At 35.3% G+C, this 20930-nt stretch overlaps 1 protein-coding gene across 1 annotated transcript in view; it reads left to right on the forward strand.

Annotated features, from left to right (window-relative positions):
- The window catches only part of LOC127853541 (tetratricopeptide repeat protein 17-like), a 78710-nt gene that overhangs the window by 46782 nt on the left and 10998 nt on the right, over positions 1-20930 (forward strand). Inside the window, exons 16-20 of the mRNA XM_052388152.1 lie at positions 10258-10433; positions 11291-11532; positions 16006-16135; positions 18722-18881; positions 19654-19728. Of these exons, the coding sequence (XP_052244112.1) occupies positions 10258-10433; positions 11291-11532; positions 16006-16135; positions 18722-18881; positions 19654-19728 (783 nt within the window). The remainder of the gene's footprint in view (positions 1-10257; positions 10434-11290; positions 11533-16005; positions 16136-18721; positions 18882-19653; positions 19729-20930) is intronic.

Raw genomic sequence — 20930 nt, forward strand, 5'->3', positions numbered from 1 at the left:
TTGTAGTTCCGTGTTGTAGTCGAATACTCGGCATGGGTGCCTTGCCTAACCCTAGGCAGATAAATTGTTGTCTTTTTTTAGCTTCATTCTTGGAAATCTGGACAAAGTGCATGTTAGCAATGTGTAGGAAAATGCACTTAAAGCAGAAAGTGTCATCCCTGATTATCCTATGCGGACTGCACAGGCTAATATGGAATGATTATTTACGCACATGCATCAAGTCCAGTTTTCTAAGAAAAAGGCTCTTTTTTTTTTTTCCTGCCAAGATTTTTTAAGGGTGATTGAAATATCTTAATTTAAAAGAGATTATAATTTTCTTTTATATTTATTTGTTATGTACCAATAAATATTTTAAAGGTTCTAATAAATAGTTGCAAGGAAACTGCAATATCATATTTCTTGTATTTACAGCTTGGTGTACACAAAAGACATTTTAAAGTCTGAAAGTTTGCTGTTTTTAGCTCACCTGAGCAATTGCACTCATTCTCAGTGGACTGTGTTTCAGCATCAGTATCACTTTACTTAAAAATCTTTAATAAAACCGCTTGGAACAAATTGATTTGGCATGAATGTTTCTTGGGTGTAACTCTACCTAAATACTTCAAATAATTTTGATGTGTTATTTATTGAATGACTTAGCCGATTTTTCTATCATTATACATGACCTTGAGACATAATAACGTAAAATAGTTTATACATACATGCCATTATGGTGCCTTAAACTAAGGTGAGCACTCTAGGACAAGTTGAACCTCTTGTTTGTACTCATTCGCTGCTCCCGTCTTGCATTTGGAGTCTTGACAGGCAAGATCTGTCGATAGTTTTAGCGTGACCTTGTTAAGTGTTATTATAATAGAAAAAAAACTAGACCATCTTTATTGTTTGTTCTTGTATGTTTGTGAGCTAATTTATGTGTGTCTTTCTTTATTAGCATTAAGAAATGCAGTTCACTCAATCATATGACCGGGCTTATGCGAAATGGGGCTTATACCATGTGCAGCCAGCGTAGCTCCAGACCATCCTGCACATTTGTGTATTCTGGTAAAGAGCTACCCTGTCGGCATATGAAAACACAAAAACCTGTGTGACTTTATGGCAGACATCATAGCTCCCAACCAGACTGCGCAACTGTGCAAGCTGGTATGGAACTACTCTGGCTGCATATGGCATAAGATCCATTTTCGCATGATGTGGCTCAGACTCCTTTGATTTGTTTGTGGTGTAAGAATATTACCATGCATCCCCGTAATAAAGTGTGCTTGAATATTGGCTTGTATATGCTGTGTAAATTAGAGTGAGAACCTCAAATTAAACATTTGTATTTGTTCTCTTACCCGAATCTCAAATCATTTTGTAGAATAGCTAGCAAATAAAGTTCATTCTCTTATGTTCTTATCATTGTATTGGTCTCAGTTATTTACCATAATATGTTTCTGTTATGGTGAGCAAAATCATTATTCACTGTTCATGTTTATTTATTATTATATTCTGAGTATTCTAATTGTATTTCATCGTGAATCAGGACTTGTTCATTTATTTTGGACTTCTTTTAGTTAGGAAATCCATAAAAATATGTTTGTGTGATAGTATTATTATGTGCTAAAACAATTACAGAAACTGCAGTATTTGTGTCGTATTCATAAGTAATGAGCTACATATCAACTATAAACATTGATCTACATGTTTACATCTATGATTTATGAATTTACAATATGAAATCCAAGTGTTTATCATAGGGAAATCCTTTTTATCAATAATCTGTTTGCAACAATATCATGTTTTTTATAAAAAAATTAAATAATTGTTTTTGAAAATATTCATTTAAAAAATATGAATGCTGCAAGAAAAGAAATGTATAAATTAAAAATGATTTATACTTTATAATTATGAACTTCTATGAATTTAAATAAATACTATTCTTTTGAGTAAATTGGTCATGATAAAAACTATGTTGGTTATTTACTAATGATACCAGAATGTATATATTTGGGAGATTTAATGATCTTGTGTGTGTTTTCATCATTATAGATGATTGCCTGATGGTCATTAAACTGTTTTGAATATTAGAGTTTGAAACTTAGTAATGTGGGTCAAAAAATAGGAAAGATTAAAACTTGTTATTGCACCTGTATAGCTGTCACATATTTGGCCAATTTTCTTTAACATAATTGTCCCCTACCGGTTTCACCGGAGGAGACTTATGGTTTGCACTCTGTGCATCTGTCTGTAAGTCTGTCACACTTTTCTGGATCCTGCAATAACTAAAAGTTTTTAATATTTTTTCATGAAACTTGAAACATGCATAGATGGCAATATTGCCCCCTTTGTGCAGAAAGGAACCATATGCCTTATGATTTCAATGTCACATGGTACCTTTTTGCACCAAGGAGGCGATATGGACATTATGCACGTCATGTCATTTTGTTCCTACGTAAAAAATAAAATAAATACAAAAATTCTGACAATGGTGGAGCAGGTAGGGGACAAATATAGCTTGGTAATAGTCTTGTTTGTCAAGCCATTTGTTTTTGTGAACTCGTTGCCTTGTTTGAAAAAAAAGTTGCGCTTCTTTGATAAAAACATGGCTGTCAGGAGGTGAAATTTGAGTTTGCTGTCCTGTAATTGCTTAGAGTCAGTCAGTCTATTAACTTAAATGTTTCTCAAGATCTCAAAAGAATTTACGATACAACTAGTCAAAAAGAGAGACAAGTCTCTATCAAAAGCATGATAAATACATTGATAGTCTGTTTAAAATGTTTGGGCTGTGCTCTGTGAAAAAGGTGTTGAATGCATATGTGTAAATAGTTGTCCCAGATTAGCATGTGAAGACTGCAGGGCTGATACTTTTCACTTTTATGATATTTATTTTAAAAGGAAGTATTTTCTTATTAAAAAAAAACAGTTAAGGCCGAAAGTGTTGTCCCTGAATAGCCTGTGCAGACTGCACAGGCTAATCTGGGGTAACACTTTACGCCCATGCATTTAACCCCATTTTTGTAGAGCTCGGCTCATTTAGTAATTGGTAATGATAATTGTTAATCCCATTGGTTATGTTGAATTTGATATTGTTATAAGAGAGTTTAAAAAAAAACAGTGAAATTAAAAGAACACCTTCATTGGATGGGCTGTATGCATTCAAACAACGTATGCTCGATATTTCAAAACGTTTATATCTAATCATCATGAAGCTTTGTGATAATGATTGTGGGCATAATACCTTTGTTGCTAACATTATCCAGACCTAAGCTGGAATTGCATTTTTGGGCCAGTCAGGATAATGTCAAGGTCACTGTTACTTAAAAATAGAAACACTGTTTCTGCTCAAAAACTTGAGTTTGGCTGAAGGGAATGAGTCGACTTTATGTGTTAAGGTAGCTTACCTTAAGACCTATCCTCAGATTTGCACCATTGTTCTAAATAAATAAGTTTAATATGTTAACCCTTTCCCACTCAGAAGCATATGTGCAAACTTAACAGCACAAAACCAGAACAGCCTGCAAGCAACTGGCAGTCTGTTCAGGTTTTATGCTGTTGTATCTAAAGGTTGGAAATGAAGCCTTGAAAAACTTGAATTTAGTTAGAAAAGTTTAATAAATTTTAACTTTCTATGGGACAACAAATGAATCAAAATACGTTTCTTAGTGGTAAAGGGTTATATTTTGAAGACCTGTTTTCATGGCATTGTTATGTTTCATGATGCATCTGTTATTTTTTAGCCGACATTTCTACAATAAAATTACTTCATTCTTTGCATATCAATTTTAACCAGACCTTAAACAGGCCTATTTTGTGACAAGTTTTCACTCTTGTTTTTCTTAATTACATTGTTGTTTTTAAATGACCATTTATTGTTACTTTCTTTGACTGGGTGTTGTTGTCAGAATGTTTGACATTTGCACACACTTTCCTTATTTCTTTTATTTTTGTTAATGATGCATTAATGTTGCAATAAATATATTATTTATTTTTTCTTCTGGCAATAAAACTTTTGAAGTTTTAAGAATTAGTGATGTTTTATGTGTTTTACGTGAAAAAAAGAAGATAAAAGCACAACCAAAATCAGTTCATTTGGTTGCAGTAAAGTGAAGGATGACCTTCACCTTCCAGATAGGGAGACAGGTGTTACATATGACACATTTTTGTATGACAGTCTGCATTTGTGCCAATTAATTTGAAAATCCATAAATATATGACAAATTATGTCAAATGAAATTTTCAAATGTGAACTTTGACTATTATATATGATCTTTACCTTTGAAGTTAAGAAACAAGTGGCTCATGCCCCTTCAACATTTGTGCCAAGTTGATTTACAACCCATCAATTTTTGGCAAAGTTTTGGCTGAGACAGGAAATTTCAAGCTGTTTTATGCACAGGTGGGTAGGGTGTGGCTATGATATTTGTTAGTGAAAACATCATTTTGAATGGAAAATACTAAAACTATAACAAAAAATCAACTTCTCTGAACAACACAAATTTCATTATCAAATATATATATATAACAAGGTATTCAACTCGAAATGACCCGAAAACAGGGTTCATCGCATTATTTCATCAATTTTGCAGCGATTTTCACGGACTCGGTCTTATTCAACGCAGAAATGAATTTCCTTTCTGGAAATGTACATATCATGCAGTATTTTTACCATTGATGCAAAATTGGGTAAAATTTTAAGAAAAAACACGATACACAACTCGCGTTCTTGCTGTTACGTTATGCATCAAAGCTTACTGTCCAGTGCCTGTTGAAACCCTTGTAAACATGCATTTTGATCGGCTGACATTTTAAACACACTAGCAATTTCATTGGTCTAACGCGAAGGTGTGTCTTCACGTTGTGAAGATATCATACTTCAATCGGGTCTGATCATTGACGAGTATGTCACGCGAGTAGTGCATCATGGTATTTCTTAAAATTTTACCCAGCATTTGTAAAAATATTGCAAGATATATACATTTCTAGGAATTATTATGATATATATTTATGCAAGGTTATTTTTAATTCTTTCAAAACATTGCAAAGACAGGAAATGTCAGACTTTCAGACTGACATACCGAGACTTGCACAGAGTAAGTCTGTTTTATGCAACCTTAGAAAGGAGGGGGGGGGGGGGGGGTTAAAATAATTGGGTCGCTTTGAGAAAAGGGGTTAAATGCATGTGCATAAAGTTTTGTTCCGGATTAGACTGTGCAGTATGTGCAGGCTAATCAGTGACAACACTTTCTGCATAAACTGGATATTTGATAAGAAGAGACTTCTTTAAAATGAAAACTATCATTAAAGCGGAAAGTGTCATCCCTGATTAGCCTGTGCGGACAGCCCAGGATAACACGATATGTAAATGCATTAAACCCCCTTTTCACAGAGCGTGGTTCATTTTTAATACCCTAGTTCACATGCTGATGCAGATGATAATAAAGTTTCATGGCCCCAATGATGTCATGCTCTTTTGGTTACACAAGGCACTTCTTTGGAAATCTATATTTCTTTCTAAAGCAGGGACATATAAAGAACAATAACTTTAAGACATAATAGTATAACAAATCATTCAAAATAATGCAACTGCCTTAATAAGAATTAGGAAAATAAAAAGTTCCTTATGCCCAGTCTTATTTTTACTGAGGATATACTTATTTATCTAAAAACAGTGTATTATGTGAGATTGGAATAAAACTTAGAATGGATTTGTTTAGTGAAATATTCCAGTTTACCAGTCAACACAGTTTCTATGTATCATGCCATGCATGGACACAGTTCATCAGTCACAAAAAAACATGCACTGCATTGACACAGTTTAAAATACAATATAGAAACTTAGTTTTTTGTAAAAATAAAAATTTCACTAAACAAAACCATTCCAAGTTTGACGGCATATTCCAATTTCACATAATACACTGTTCAAAAATGTTTTGCTGTTTTCGAAACCATCTATTAATAAATCTCCTTTTGAGTTGGAAAATCAATTAACAAACTTTAATATAAAGACAAAAAGAGGGAACTTGGATTTAGACATTAACTGTTTTAACATGCTCTGTCTGCCATGATGTAAACGTTGTGAAGGTAAGCTGTAAGGTTCATACGCAGAACATGCTGTTTCATGTACCTTTACAGTAGTGATTTTTTTTTACCATTGATGCAAAGTAAGTTAAAAAGGCAGTCAACTCTATTTTTCGAATAATTGCTGTACCAGTAGATGTCAAGAGTCAAATTTAAAAAACAAAAGTGGTATCTTGTCAGGCATCTGTGTCCTATGGACTCGTGTGTTGTTGAACTTAAGTTGCAAATAAATCTACCTTTATTGACTTTGGTTTGCAATTAAACTTAACAAACAACAACAAAAAAAGCCCATTAAGATCCCCATGTTAACTTATGCATATTGGGGGAAATTGTCAGAACATTTGACCTTGTGGATGGACATCTAAAAACTGATCCTTCATTTCAGTCTTTGATGCATTCTAAACACAACCCACCCATTTCTAAAATCAAGCTATAACTACGTCAAAGGTGTTACAAACTTAAAACAACCTCATTCTGCTGAAATCAGGAAGAATGGCATGTATGCACCTGGGTATTCGGTGAATTTTATTTTCTACATTATGGATATCTTGAGACCAAAGAAGACTGGAAGGACATCCATGTTCTACAAACAAATATCTGGATTTTTAACGCTTTTCTTTATACTTAAGTCTAAGAAATGGTTATTGAATATTGCCATGGGGTTGGAGCAGAATATAGCATTACAAATCGGTGCTTATTGTCACAAGAAAACCTGTCACCAAGCAACAGAATTGGATGGAGGTAAAAATGAATGTAGTGAATGTGTTAGTTTTCAAAATTGTTTTTTTTGTTTTATGTATGAACACTTATGCATAGTGCTTTTATACTGGTAAATATTCATCTTTGTCAATGATCCAAATAAGCATAAAATGTCTGGACAGGCTAATCAAGGATAACATTTTCCGCTTTAATTAAATTTCTTTGTTAAAAGAAAGTGACTCTTCTAAATGAAAATCCATTCAATGTGGTAAATGTTCTACCTGATTAGCCTGTGTGGTCTGCACAGGCTAATCTAGGATGACACTTAATGCACATGCATTAAGATCCGTTTATAAATGAGCGCAGCCCACATATTTTTAAACCTGCTTGTTACTGTATATTGTATTGATAATCCAGCAAAATAATATCAACATTCACACACGCTTGGCTTGTAGGCAAATAAATGCTTATTTTGACCACTGCTTTCTTGTTCAAATTCTGGTAGTTGAGTGGTACATTACATATACAGAAATAGTTGATAGTTATTTGACAGTATTGTTTTTCATATTTTTTTTCCATAAATTATGTTTTATTATTAGAAAGTTAAATATTTTGTTGTGGAGTGTTTTCATTAAATTCCTAAAGCAATCAATGAAATGTATTGCCGTTTATCTTGATAGGTATATTGTAGTTGTTTTTGTAAAATGTTTCAAAATTTCCTTATAACTTTTAACAGTCTTTTGTCACAAGTTTTATGATTTCTGTTCTTTTGGTTTGTTGCACGGTTATTGGTCAAAATACAGGCATTTTCACAGACTGATGAATTGTATTGATAAATTTTAAACAAATATTTCAATTAGTTCAAACAAGTAAATACACAATACATGTATATCTGTTAATGAAATAATAGCACAAAAAGCAAAGGATATAATGTGATGTTCATTACAAATCATCATTAGAACATTTTAATTAGTCTTAAAATTTTGTTTATATTTTGTAAAACTTGTGTGCAAGAATGTTAATATATAGCGTTCAAAATGCATTACACTGTTCCAATGTCAACTGGGTAAATACAATGAACATGAAAATCTGTTTTGGTAACCTTGGTCTTGGGTGGGAGTTCCAGCATTTTTTTGTCAAACAGTTTAATTCTTTTTTTTATTTGTGAGTCAAGATGTATCAGTACTTTTTTATTAAAAAAAATCTTAATAGAAATACATTATATCAAAAATATCAAAATCTGTGAACAAGTCTGATTTTGGTTATAATGGTTCATCTTTATAGTGTCCTTGTTAATGCACTGTTTTTCTTGTTTTGTTAAAACAATCTTTTGTTTAAATTAACTTAGCTTTTCACTGTATTATTTTAAGGAGGAATTATAAAGACATCAAAGTTATCATGAAAATTATAAACAGAATTGAGAATTTCATGATGAAATAGGATTACCGTAACTACTCTATGTTTTCGGACACTTAAAAATAATTAATTTTTTTCGTGTCCGAAAATTTAGATAGGAAAAAATATTCAAAAATTACGAGTGTCCGAAAATTTAGAGACATACATGTTATGCTAGTTTGTCAATTATTGTAATGAAATAAAACCAATTATAAATGTGCAATAATTTTATTGTGTTGTACTCTCCTTCCCCTGCTTCAAATCAAATACAACTTCACATATTTGCAATCGCTTACCTGAAATGGTTTGTAAAAAACGTCATAAAAAACAACCATACTGCTTCCTGAATACTATAAAATTTCAAACGCTGTTGGGTGAAACCATTGTTTATTTTACAGGTAAACATTGTAATCTACCCAATAACGCAATTGTAATGGTCCATTGCCCTCAGGGCCTTCTATGCCAGGTTTTTTGACATTAATCCGGTTGTAAATCTCCATGATCGAAGGGTCCCAGATAAGCGAAAACAGGGCAGAAATCTAATAAACTAGCGCTGTTAAATATACTGTCCGAAAAATTGGAGTCATTAATTATGGACGAAAATCCGTATGTCCGAAAATATAGAGTCACGAAAAATAATTATTTTGGCTAAAAAAGAGGGTGTCTGAAAACTAGAGTTATTACGGTACTCATTTTTTCGGATTTTAGATTTACCAAAATAATTCCTAAAGAGGGTGTCTGCAAATTACATCATATATAATTCCTAAAATGATACAAAACAAAAATATATTATCGTTAACACTTTACTACCACTTTAAGATATGCTTGAAACAATTGTATATAATTGTTACACATGCCTATGCACACAAAGCCATTTGCTAGGACTGTTTGCATTTATCTGTCAGATTTTATGACCGTTACCAGTTGTACAAACTTGTGTAATATGTAAACGAATTAACACAACATGGACAAATTGATATAAATTGCATTTGTCTGTAAATTGAGAATTATAGTTTATAGGGACAGATCTAGAATCTAGAAATTTACAGTAACAATATTTATTTATTTTTTATTGAAAAGTGAGTAAGTCCTAACACAAGAGTAATTACAGTAATTGCCGTTTTACTTTGACTTAAAAAAAACTTGCTAAACTTTTTACTAGGAGCCTGATGAAAATGTAGTACCCCATACTAACAGAATCTTTCTTTGTGACTTTATTGTAAAGCTTTCTTTGTTTTATGGCACTTTTGATTTTCAAAAGCATGTTTTAGGTACAAAAATATTTTACACTTTCATTATTTGCAAACACTTCTTTGGATAACACGTTTATTTAAGATATAGATTTCTTTTTGAAGACACTTTTTGTAATTTCATTTGTAAGTGAACCTTGTACTGTTAATAGTAATTAAATTTTCATTCAATAAGTACTCAGTCAATGTTTGCATGTAAAAAACATAGAGTAAAACAATGATCCAATATTCTAGATGACATCAATGCATGCTGATTATATAAGAATTCTGTAAGTAGGGTCAGCAGTTATTGCAAAACCCTTGATAATGTTTATAATTTTATGATGTTATTTAGTTCATAATAATAGTGTTCTGCTATTGGTTTTCACTTGTACAATGTTATCTTGCATTATATTAATTTGTTAAATTTTTTGTAGCAATATAGTGCATTATTATAGTTTAACAACTAGGCATTTTTATACCCTGAAATAATGACCTTTCTTAATTGTCCATCAGGCATGCATAGAATTGTGTTCCTATAATATACTCACCTCAGAAATACTCCCTATCAGTTGTAATAATGATTGACTGATTTTTATGTGATACATAATATTATGTCCGTACTTAAAAATGTAAAAGATATGACATACTGTAAATGGCATATTGCTATCATCAATTTTCAAATGGTCAGCAGTGAAACTCTTTACATATGGTCCACTTTTATTTGCTTTAGATGAAGAATTCATTGATGTTTAATTCTTTACATATTAAGTTACTTTAAAAGTCAGTGAAATTCTTTACATACCATATGTTTATTTTCTTAATGTTAAAAAGTCAGTGAAGTTCTTTACATATCAAGTGTCTTTATTTGCTTTAGATGGAAAAGTTAAAAGCCGGTGGAGAGCGTACAGAATCCGTGACCTTGTTCATCAACGGTCAGCTGACTAAGATTTTGCCCCTGAGTGGGGCCCAGGGGGCGGGGCCTGGAGCTGAACACCTTCACATTCACCTGGACAGTAGAACCATGGGTGTGAGCCTCAACCCTGTGAACAGGTATAACGCTTGCTCAAATATTCAGGGGTGATGTTTCTTTTCATTTCAGCTGATTTTCTCCCTTTCAATGTTAAAAAAGTAAATTCATATTGTTATTAACTTTGCTGGATCTATATAAAAATGAAAAGTTTAGTTGAATACCTATGTTGGGTCTTAAATGATGCCCCTGTATATATGCTTACTCAAATATTATTGCAAACACAGAATTGATTCGGACTCAAAACTTAGAAAAAACATGTTTTGTTAACATCAACATGAGCAAGGTACACATTGGAAATGGAATGGCTTTTGCAACCAGCATAAAACCAGAACATCCTGCGAGCCACTCGCAGTTTGTTCAGGTTTTTTGCTGCTTGTCAGTTGTTGACAGTTGGAAATGAAGCCTTTAAAATTTGAATCTAGTTAGAAAGGTCTTTCGCTTAATTTGATTTTCTTAGAGACTTCAAACGCGTCAAAATGAGTCTCAGAGTGGTAAAATGAGAAGGTAGAGGCCGGTTCTGGAAAAACTCTGCTTAATGCATTTGAGTCGAGTGTCAACCCAGACTTATCTGCGCAGTCCTAATCAGGGACGACAACTCCGCATATGCGCATACAGTGGATTTTTGTTTTAAAGAGACCAACTTTAAATGAGAAATTCTGAAAAAGCAGAAAGTGCTGTACCTGATACCAAGCCTAGTGATGTTGCAGAGAGGGACCCAACGTTAAGTTTGTTTTAGGGATGCTGCAGGGTGGGACAAGACGCGTAACAAGGCAGTAGACTACAAAGATAACCATGCTAGAAATCAGCTTTTATAAAAAATTCAGCAAAAACTCAAATTTGTGTCAGCATATTGACTAAAGTCTGTTTGTGATATTAGGCCAGGGGGCGCAGCCTGTGACAAGGGAGAGGACTCTACACAGATCTCAATGCTGGATATCAGTGACGAGGAAGAGGAGTTAGAGGACCTTGACCCGGTCAGGAGTGTGGCCGGACCCCCGGTAGCCCCACCCCCTTTTCAGGACGTGGAGGGTGAGGGTAATACCCGCCCCTCTGGTGACCAAGGATCTGTAAGCAAGAGGCGGAAGGAGATCCGACAGCTTCCAGAGTCTGCTATACCAGGTGAGGGTAGGGTCCTGTGTAGAGAGAGATGAAGTAATTTTTCTACCCAAGAAACAAAACCCCAAAGAATAAACTGCTAATTCAAGCATATTGTTCATGTCTGTTGCTCACATTTGTACAACAATGTTCATTCAGATACTGTGTGACCAATATTGTTTTGTTGGATTCTATCTTTTAAGGATTTTCCTTGATCATGTCAATTACAAAATCAAATGTTCAATAAACGTTTACTTCCAAAGACATGTCAGACATAAACATAAAAGCATGAATTGAAGATCCAACACATATGCCACATTTTTATAAATCACGAAATTTCATGTCAACACAATTACATAAATGCACAGCATCTTAGTTTTTCCCGGCTATGAAAAAACTATTATGCCCCCGTTCAATATAGTTGAGGTATATTGCTTTGCATTTGTCCGTATGTCTGTTGGTCAGTCTGTCAGTCAGTTAGTCTTTTGTTTACACCTGATAGTTATAGAATGCTTTGATATAAGCGCATGCAAATTTGTATGATGGTTACATGGGAGAGAAGGAAATTGCCTATTGATTTTGAGTTTATTTGTTTCCGCAAGATTTCCTGTAGACTTATTTGACCTAAGATCATGAAATTTAGTATAGTTGGTTACATATGAGAAAGGAAAGACACCTATAGATGTTAAGGTCATGAGGTCAAAGGTTAAGGTCACAGGGTCTTGCAACTGAAAGTTCTTTTTTAGCTCACCTGGGTTGTGCCGGGTCAAAAACTAGGTCACTAGGTCAAAAAAAAGAAAAACCTTGTAAACACTGTAGAAGTCACATTTCATGCCTAATCTTCAGGTAACTTTGTCAAAATGTTTGTCTTAATGATATCTTGGTTGAGTTCAAAAGTGGTTCCGATCCGTTGAAAAACATGGTCGCCAGTGGGCGGGGCAGTTTTCCTTATTTGGCTATAGAGAAACCTTGTAAACACTCTAGAAGTCACAATTTTTGCCCAATCATCATGAAGGTTGGTCAAAACATTGGTTCAATTGATGTCTCGGACAAGTTCGAAAATGGTCGAGATAGGTGAAAAAACATGGCCGCCAGTAGGCGGGGCCTTTTTCTCTATATGTATATAGTGGCAGTTTTCCCTATTTGGCTATAGAGAAACCTTGTAAACACTCTAGAATCACTTTTTTTACCCAATCATCATGAAAGTTGGTCAAAACATTGGTTTTGTTGATATCTCGGTAGTATCTCGGATGAGTTTGAAAATGGTCATGATCGGTGAAAAAACATGGTTGCCAGTGGGCGGGGCATTTTTCTCTATATGTATATAGTGAAAACATGTGAACACAGTAGAAGTCACATTTTTGGCCCAATTTTCATGAAATTTGCTCAGAACATTTGTTTCCTTGATACGAGAGTTGAGTTCCAAAATGGTACCGGTCAGTTGAATAACATGGCTGCTGGGAGGGGGGCAGTTTTCTCATTATGCCCCCCAACCCCTTTCGAAGAAGAGGGGTTATATTGTTTTGCTCTGTTCCAAGGTCAAGGTCATGATGACCTGAAATAGTAAAATGGTTTCCGGATGATAACTCAAGAACGCTTATGCCTAGGATCATGAAACTTCATAGATACATTGATCATGACTCACAGATGACCCCTATTGATTTTCAGGTCACTAGGTCAAAGGTCAAGGTCACGGTGACCAAAAGCAGTAAAATGGTTTCCGGATGATAACTCAAGAACGCTTATGCCTAGGATCATGAAACTTCATAGATACATTGATCATGACTCGCAGATAACCCCTATCGATTTTCAGGTCACTAGGTCAAAGGTCAAGGTCACGATGACCCGAAACAGTAAAATGGTTTCCGGATGATAACTCAAGAATGCTTAGGTCTAGGATCATGAAACTTCATAGGTATATTGATCATGACTGGCAGATGACCCCTATTGATTTATAGGTCACTAGGTCAAAGGTCAAGGTCACGGTGACCCAAAAAAGTAAAATGGTTTCCAGATGATAACTCAAGAATGCTTATGCCTAGGATCATGAAACTTCATAGGTACACTGATCATTACTCGAAGATGCCCCTGTTGATTTTCAGGTCACTGGGTCAAAGGTCAAGGTCACATTGATCTGAAATAGTAAAATGGTTTCTGGATGATAACTCAAGAACGCTTATGCCTAGGATCATGGAACTTCCTAGGTACAATGATCATGTCTCACAGATGACCCCTATTGATTTTCAGGTCAAAGGTCAAGGTCATGGTGACCTGAAATAGTAAAATGGTTTCTGGATGATAACTCTGGATAAAACGTATTCATACAATGGCTGTCAAGGTCATGGTGACTCAAGTTAGAAAAACGGTTTCCGGATGGTAACTCAAGAATGCTTACGCCTAGGATCATGAAACTTCATGGGTACATTGATCATGACTCACAGATGAAATAATAATGAAACTTGACCAGGATGTTTGTCTGGACAATATCTAGGTCAAGTTTGACATTTGGTAAAGATTGAATGAACCGACTCCTCTCAGGTAAGCGAACTAGGGCCATCTTGGCCCTCTTGTTTGAGAACACTCCTACCTTGGCTCGTGCACATTTGAATAGTTGTTACATGAAAGGAACATTTCATTTTCATTTTGAGGTCAACAGTTAAAAGTTTAAGATCACATGAACTTGTATCAATAAATGTGTTTCTACATTAAACATGTATCTAGAGAATGTTTTGACCTACATTAATTTAAATTGTTATGATGGTAATTGGTTACTTGGGAAAAAAGAAATATGCCTACTGATATAAGGTAAACAGGTCAAAGGGTAAGGCCTTAATAGCTTGTAGCAGGAAATTAATTTCCACACAATATTTTGAGAACACTTTGACCTGCAATCATGCAAATTGTTGTTGTCGTAACCTGACTGGAAAGAAAGATGTCTATTTAAAAAAAAAAAATGAAGGTCATGAAATTGATGTATCGAGAAATCTGTTTCCCCACAAATATCTTTAGAATTCTTTTGATCTTTTAATAAAGTATAATGGTTAATCTTGGCCCTAATGATTTTTTAGGTTTTCAGATCTTAGGTCAAAGTCACAGCGACAATTTTGCTTCAAATCAGAAGGGTATACATGTTGTAGACAAATGTCTCATTCCATCGACTGTAAGGAAAGAATGATTTAATCTATGAAGTTGTGCTAAATACCAAATTGTTTGATTCATGTTTTCATATTATGCTTAAACATGAGATAAGAATTGTTTTTATGTCCCCGGATTGAATGATTGGGGGTATATTGTTTTTTGCCTGTCTGTCTGTCATTGTATGTGTCTGTCTGTCACAAACTTTAACCTTGGTTAAAATTTTGCGATAACTTTTGTAATATTGAAGATAGCAACTTGATATTTGGCATGCATGTGTATCTCATGGAGCTGCACATTTTGAGTGGTGAAAGGTCAATGTCATCCTTCAAGGTCAAAGTTAAAAAAAAGCAAAAAAGCTGCGCATTAGGGGGCATTTTGTTTCTGACAAACACATCTCTTGTTTTTTCAAGTATTGGAAATGTTTGAGCGAATTTCAAGCAGAAAATTAAAAAAACTAATAGTTCTCTATTGTTATGCTGTCAAAATATTTTTGGTTACTCCTAATATAGACAGATATAAGATGTGCAAAACCCTTATCATAACCTATGAACCGCACATTTGTTGGTTTTTTATGTCCCCCACTATAGTAGTGGGGGACATATTGTTTTTGCCCTGTCTGTCTGTTGGTCTGTTGGTCCGTTGGTCTGTCTGTCTGTTTGCGCCAACTTTAACATTTTGCAATAACTTTTGCTATATTGAAGATAGCAACTTCATATTTGGCATGCATATGTATCTTATGAAGCTGCACATTTTGAGTGGTGAAAGGTCAAGGTCATCCTTCAAGGTCAGAGGTCAAATATAAGTGGCCAAAATCGCTCATTTTATGAATACTTTTGCAATATTGAAGATAGCACTTTGATATTTGGCATGCATGTGTATCTCATGGAGCTGCACATTTTGAGTGGTGAAAGGTCAAGGTCAAGGTCATCCTTCAAGGACAGAGGTCAAATATATGTGGCCCAAATCGCTTATTTTATAAATACTTTTGCAATATTGAAGATAGCAACTTGATATTTGGCATGCATGTGCATCTCATGGAGCTGCACATTTTGAGTGGTGAAAGGTCAAGGTCATCCTTCAAGGTCAGAGGTCAAATATATGTGGCCCAAATCGCTTATTTTATGAATTCTTTTGCAATATTGAAGATAGCAACTTGATATTTGGCATGCATGTGTATCTCATGGAGCTGGTCAAGGTCATCCTTTACAAGGTCAAGGTCATCCTTTAATGTCAAACATCATATAGGGGGACATTGTGTTTCACAAACGCATCTTGTTTCCCCTTCAATCTAGTTAACAAATCTGTGCCAAGTCAGGTTTATTCCAAAGCTCTAGTTATAATGATGTTGCGCTTTTGCAGACATGAGGAAGTATGCATTGAAGAGACAGCGCCTAGCAACGCCGTCTGCCGCCGAGTGCAAGAGTCTGCCTCACATTGACCTCAGTCAGTTTACAAGTACCTGGCTGTCATTGTCAGTGAAAAATATCAGGTAGGTAAGAAAAGAGCCTCACTTTGGGAAAACTAGGCTTAATGCATGTGCATAAAGTGCCATACCAGATACGCCTGTGCAGCCTGCCAATCAGGGAGACACTTTCCGCTTTTATAATGTGTGTTTTGTTTAAAGGAAGTTTCTAATTAACAAAAATTCAGTCTGGGCCAAAAGTGTCTTCCCAGATTAATCTTTGCAGGCTGCAGACTTATCTTTGACGACACTTAATGCTTATGCATTAATCCTTGTTTTCCCAGAACGAGGCTCAATGTTTTTAAGGTCCTTTCAGGCTACATTATGAGAGGAACCAAGGTCTGTCCCAGCACTCTTAGCTAATTTACTTGACTCACAGAGGTTTGGATACATTTTGGATTGTATCTGCTATGTCCTGCTATTTATAAACCAATGTTTAACAATGTTGAATATCCTGATATTAGATTGAGTATTGTTATCTGGCAGCTTCAAATAAATGGTTTCTGGTCAATAACTTCATTTTTAGCTCATCTATTTTTTGAAAAAAAATTATGAGCTATTGTCATCACCTTGGCGTCGGCGTCGGCGTCCGGTTAAGTTTTGCGTTTAGGTCCACTTTTCTCAGAAAGTATCAATGCTATTGCATTCAAACTTGGTACACTTACTTACTATCATGAGAGGACTGGGCAGGCAAAGTTAGATAACTCTGGCGTGCATTTTGACAGAATTATGTGCCCTTTTTATACTTAGTTGAAAATTTTGGTTAAGTTTTGCGTTTAGGTCCACTTTTCTCAGAAAGTATCAATGCTATTGCATTCAAACTTGGTACACTTACTTACTATCATGAGGGGACTGGGCAGGCAAAGTTAGATAACTCTGGCGTGCATTTTGACAGAGTTATGTGCCCTTTTTATACTTAGAAAATTTTGGTTAAGTTTTGTGTTTAGGTCCATTTTATTCCATAAGTATCAATGCTATTGCTTTCATACTTGCAACACTTACTAACTATCATAAGGGGACTGTGCAGGCAAAGTAATGTAACTCTGACTGGCATTTTGACAGAATTATGTGCCCTTTTTATACTTAGAAAATTGAAAATTTGGTTAAGTTTTGTGTTTAGGTCCACTTTATTCCTACAGTATCAAAGCTATTGCTTTCATACTTGCAACACTTATTAACTATCATAAGGGGACTGTGCAGGCAAAGTTATGTAACTCTGACTGGCATTTTGACGGAATTATGTGCCCTTTTTTTCCTAAGAAATTGAAAATTTGGTTTAGTTTTGTGTTTTGGTCCACTTTACCCCTAAAGTATCATAGATATTGCTTTCATACTTGGAACACTCGCAAACTATCATAAGGGTACAGTAAAAGGACAAGTTGCATAACTCTGGTTGTCATTTTTACGGAATTATGGCCTTTTTTTGACTTAGTAACTTTGAATATATGGTTAAATTTTTTGTTTCGATCCACTTTACTTCTTAAGTATCAAGGCTATTGCTTTCAAACTTCAAATACTTTCATGCTATCATGAGGTTACTGTACCTGGCAAGTTGAATGTTACCTTGACCTTTGAATGACCTTGACTCTCAAGGTCAAATTATTAAATTTTGCTAAAATTGCCATAACTTCTTTATTTATGATTAGATTTGATTGATACTTTGACAAAACTATTCTTACCTGACATACCACAATAGACTCCACCCAAACCATCCCCCGTGCCCCCCCCCCCCCCCCCCCCGAATTCCCCCCCCCCCCCCCTAATTTTTTTTTTTTTTTTTTTTTTTAGATCTACTCACAAATGACCACCACCACCCTCACACTTTACCACCCACCCACCCACCCCACCCCCCCCCCCAATTTATTTTTTTTGAAACGGTTAAAAAACACAAATATTTATTTTTATTATTTTATGTTAGAAATACCGTCCAACCATCGCACCCAAGAATCCCCCCCACCCCCCCTCCCCCCACCCGAATCCCCCCCCCCTATTTTTTTTTTTTTTTTTTTTTTTTTTTAAGATCATCTCACAAATGACCACCACACCCTCACACTATACCCACCCCACCCCACCCCATCCCCCATTTTATTTTTTTTTGAAACGGTTAAAAAACACAAATATTTATTTTTATTATTTTATGTTTGAAATACCGTCCAACCATTGTACCCAAGAACCGCCCCCCATTTTTTTTTTTTTTGCATTTTCTTCCGCATTTTTGGAAAATAATGTTAAAAATGTCCACACCCCCACACTATACACCCCTCTTCACTGCACCCCTCCCTCCTTTGTGATTGAAAATGAGAGTCCCTTCACCTTTAAAAAGAAAATAGATGAGCGGTCTGCACCCGCAAGGCGGTGCTCTTGTTAGTATTGTCCCAGTTTAGCCAAAGCAGTTCGAAGTGACATAATGAATATTCAACACTTACCTAGTTTTGTCAATTTTGCATTGTTTTTCCAAACTTGGCCAGCACCTGGCCCTGCCTAAGAACATCCTGCGTAAAACCATAAAAGCAGAAATTGTCATCCCTTATTTGTCTGAGCACTCTGTACAGGCTTATCTGGGATGACACTTTCCACACATGCATTAAGCCAAGTTTTTCAACGCTTTTCCAGACTGGGTCAGCACCTGGACCTGCGTGAGAACATCCCGCGTAAGGACCTCCAGCAACCAGTCTGCGCGTACAAGGTGCCTCCTCAGCCCCTCGTGGACAGCCTGCCAGGGGTCAAACACAAGAATGAGCTCGACTATCAACCAGAAGTTGGTTTGCGAACGGTACATCATTATGATACATATTATTGTTGTTTTTTTTTATAAATATTATTGCATAAAGTTATATACATTTATACATACATTTATGATACATATTATTTTTGTTTTTTTTATAAATATTATTGCATAAAGTTACATACATTTATACATATTCACATTATTTATGGTGTATTTAAACTTTAATTGTCACTTTGGGGAAATATTTGGATTATGTACGGTGGGAACCTAACATCTGTCTGTCTGCCTGTCCATCTGTCTGTCCTTCATGTCTCACTTCATGCCATGAACTTGCAACTCATATGATGGCTCTGGCTTGGTGTCTCACTTCATGCCATGAACTTGCAACTCATGTGATGGCTCTGGCTTGGTGTCTCACTTCATGCCATGAACTTGCAACTCATGTGATGGCTCTGGCTTGGTGTCTCACTTCATGCCATGAACTTGCAACTCATGTGATGGCCCTGGTTTGGCATCTCACTTCATGCCATAACTTGCAACCGTGTGATGGCTCTGGCTTGGTGTCTCACTTCATGCCATGAACTTGCAACTCATGTGATGGCTCTGGCTTGGTGTCTCACTTCATGCCATGAACTTGCAACTCATGTGATGGCCCTGGCTTGGTGTCTCACTTCATGCCATGAACTTGCAACTCATGTGATGCCCTGGCTTGGCGTCTCACTTCATGCCATGAACTTGCAACTCATGTGATGCCCTGGCTTGGCGTCTCACTTCATGCCATGAACTTGCAACTCATGTGATGCCCTGTACATGTCAGGTCCTACAGAAGAGCACTGCCCAGGCTCAGTCAGTGGAGGTGATGGGGGCCAGGATTGCACGCGCCCTTGCCAAGGTAACCATGAGAGACGTATACAGAAAGTATGCTCTTAATAGAGACATATTGACTGCTTATATGGTGTCAAATATTCAATAATAATAATTAAAAAAATAATCGTTGTTATTAAATAGTTGCTTAACATATTGGTCTTGTTTTATGAATGATCAGTAAAATATTTACTTGTGTATATATGTCTTTAATTTGAATTGAGGAGACATTGAGATGTATGCTGGAAAATAAGTTGTTATAGTAAAAACCTTGCTGATTCAATGTTAATGAAGAAGCACTTTACACATGTTAACTAATGAGAACAGAACAAGGGTTGTGTAACATTTTCATAGTAATGCTTAATTTATGTTGTATCTCAATGGAGAAGTGTTAAAAATGAATTTTTAAACATTTTATCAATTGATTAGAGATACTTTTATTGAATGAAATTTTGGAATATTCATTGGTAGAATCTGTGTCCATATTTAGGCTTACTATTGTCCATATTGAACAAATGATACTTTCACTTGATATAATAGTTAATTATAATCCCTGTTGATATGAGATTGGATGCTAATTGTCCTTATTTGCATTGAGTTTAACTCCACTTGATATGAGTATGCATGATACTTCCACTTCATATGAAAGTTAATGATAATCCTTCTATGAGATTGGATGCCAATTGCTGATGGTTCTCTTGATTTGACAATCCATGATGGTTCCACTTGATATGACAATGCATGATGGTTCACTTGATATGGTGATGCATGCTGGTTCACTTGATATAACAATGCATGGTGGTTCACTTGATATGACAATGCTTGATGGTTCCACTTGATATGACAATGCATGATGGTTCACTTGATATGACAATGATTGATGATTCCACTTGATATGACAATGCTTGATGGTTCCACTTGATTTAAGAATGCTTGTTTGTTCTACTTGATATGACAATTCATGATGGTTTTACTTGATATAACAATGCTTGATTGTACTACTTGATATGCAAATGCTTGATGGTTCCACTTGATATGGCAATTCTTGATGGTTCCACTTACTATGATAATGTATGATGGTTCCACTTCATATAATAATGCTCCATTGTTCTACTTGATATAACAATGCTTGATGGTTCCACTTGATATGCCATGCTTGATGGTTTCACTTGATTTGACAAACCATTATGGTTTCACATGATATGAAAATGCATGATGGTTCCACTTGAT

This window comes from Dreissena polymorpha, chromosome 1, assembly GCF_020536995.1.
Source record: "Dreissena polymorpha isolate Duluth1 chromosome 1, UMN_Dpol_1.0, whole genome shotgun sequence".
Lineage (NCBI taxonomy): Eukaryota > Metazoa > Mollusca > Bivalvia > Myida > Dreissenidae > Dreissena > Dreissena polymorpha.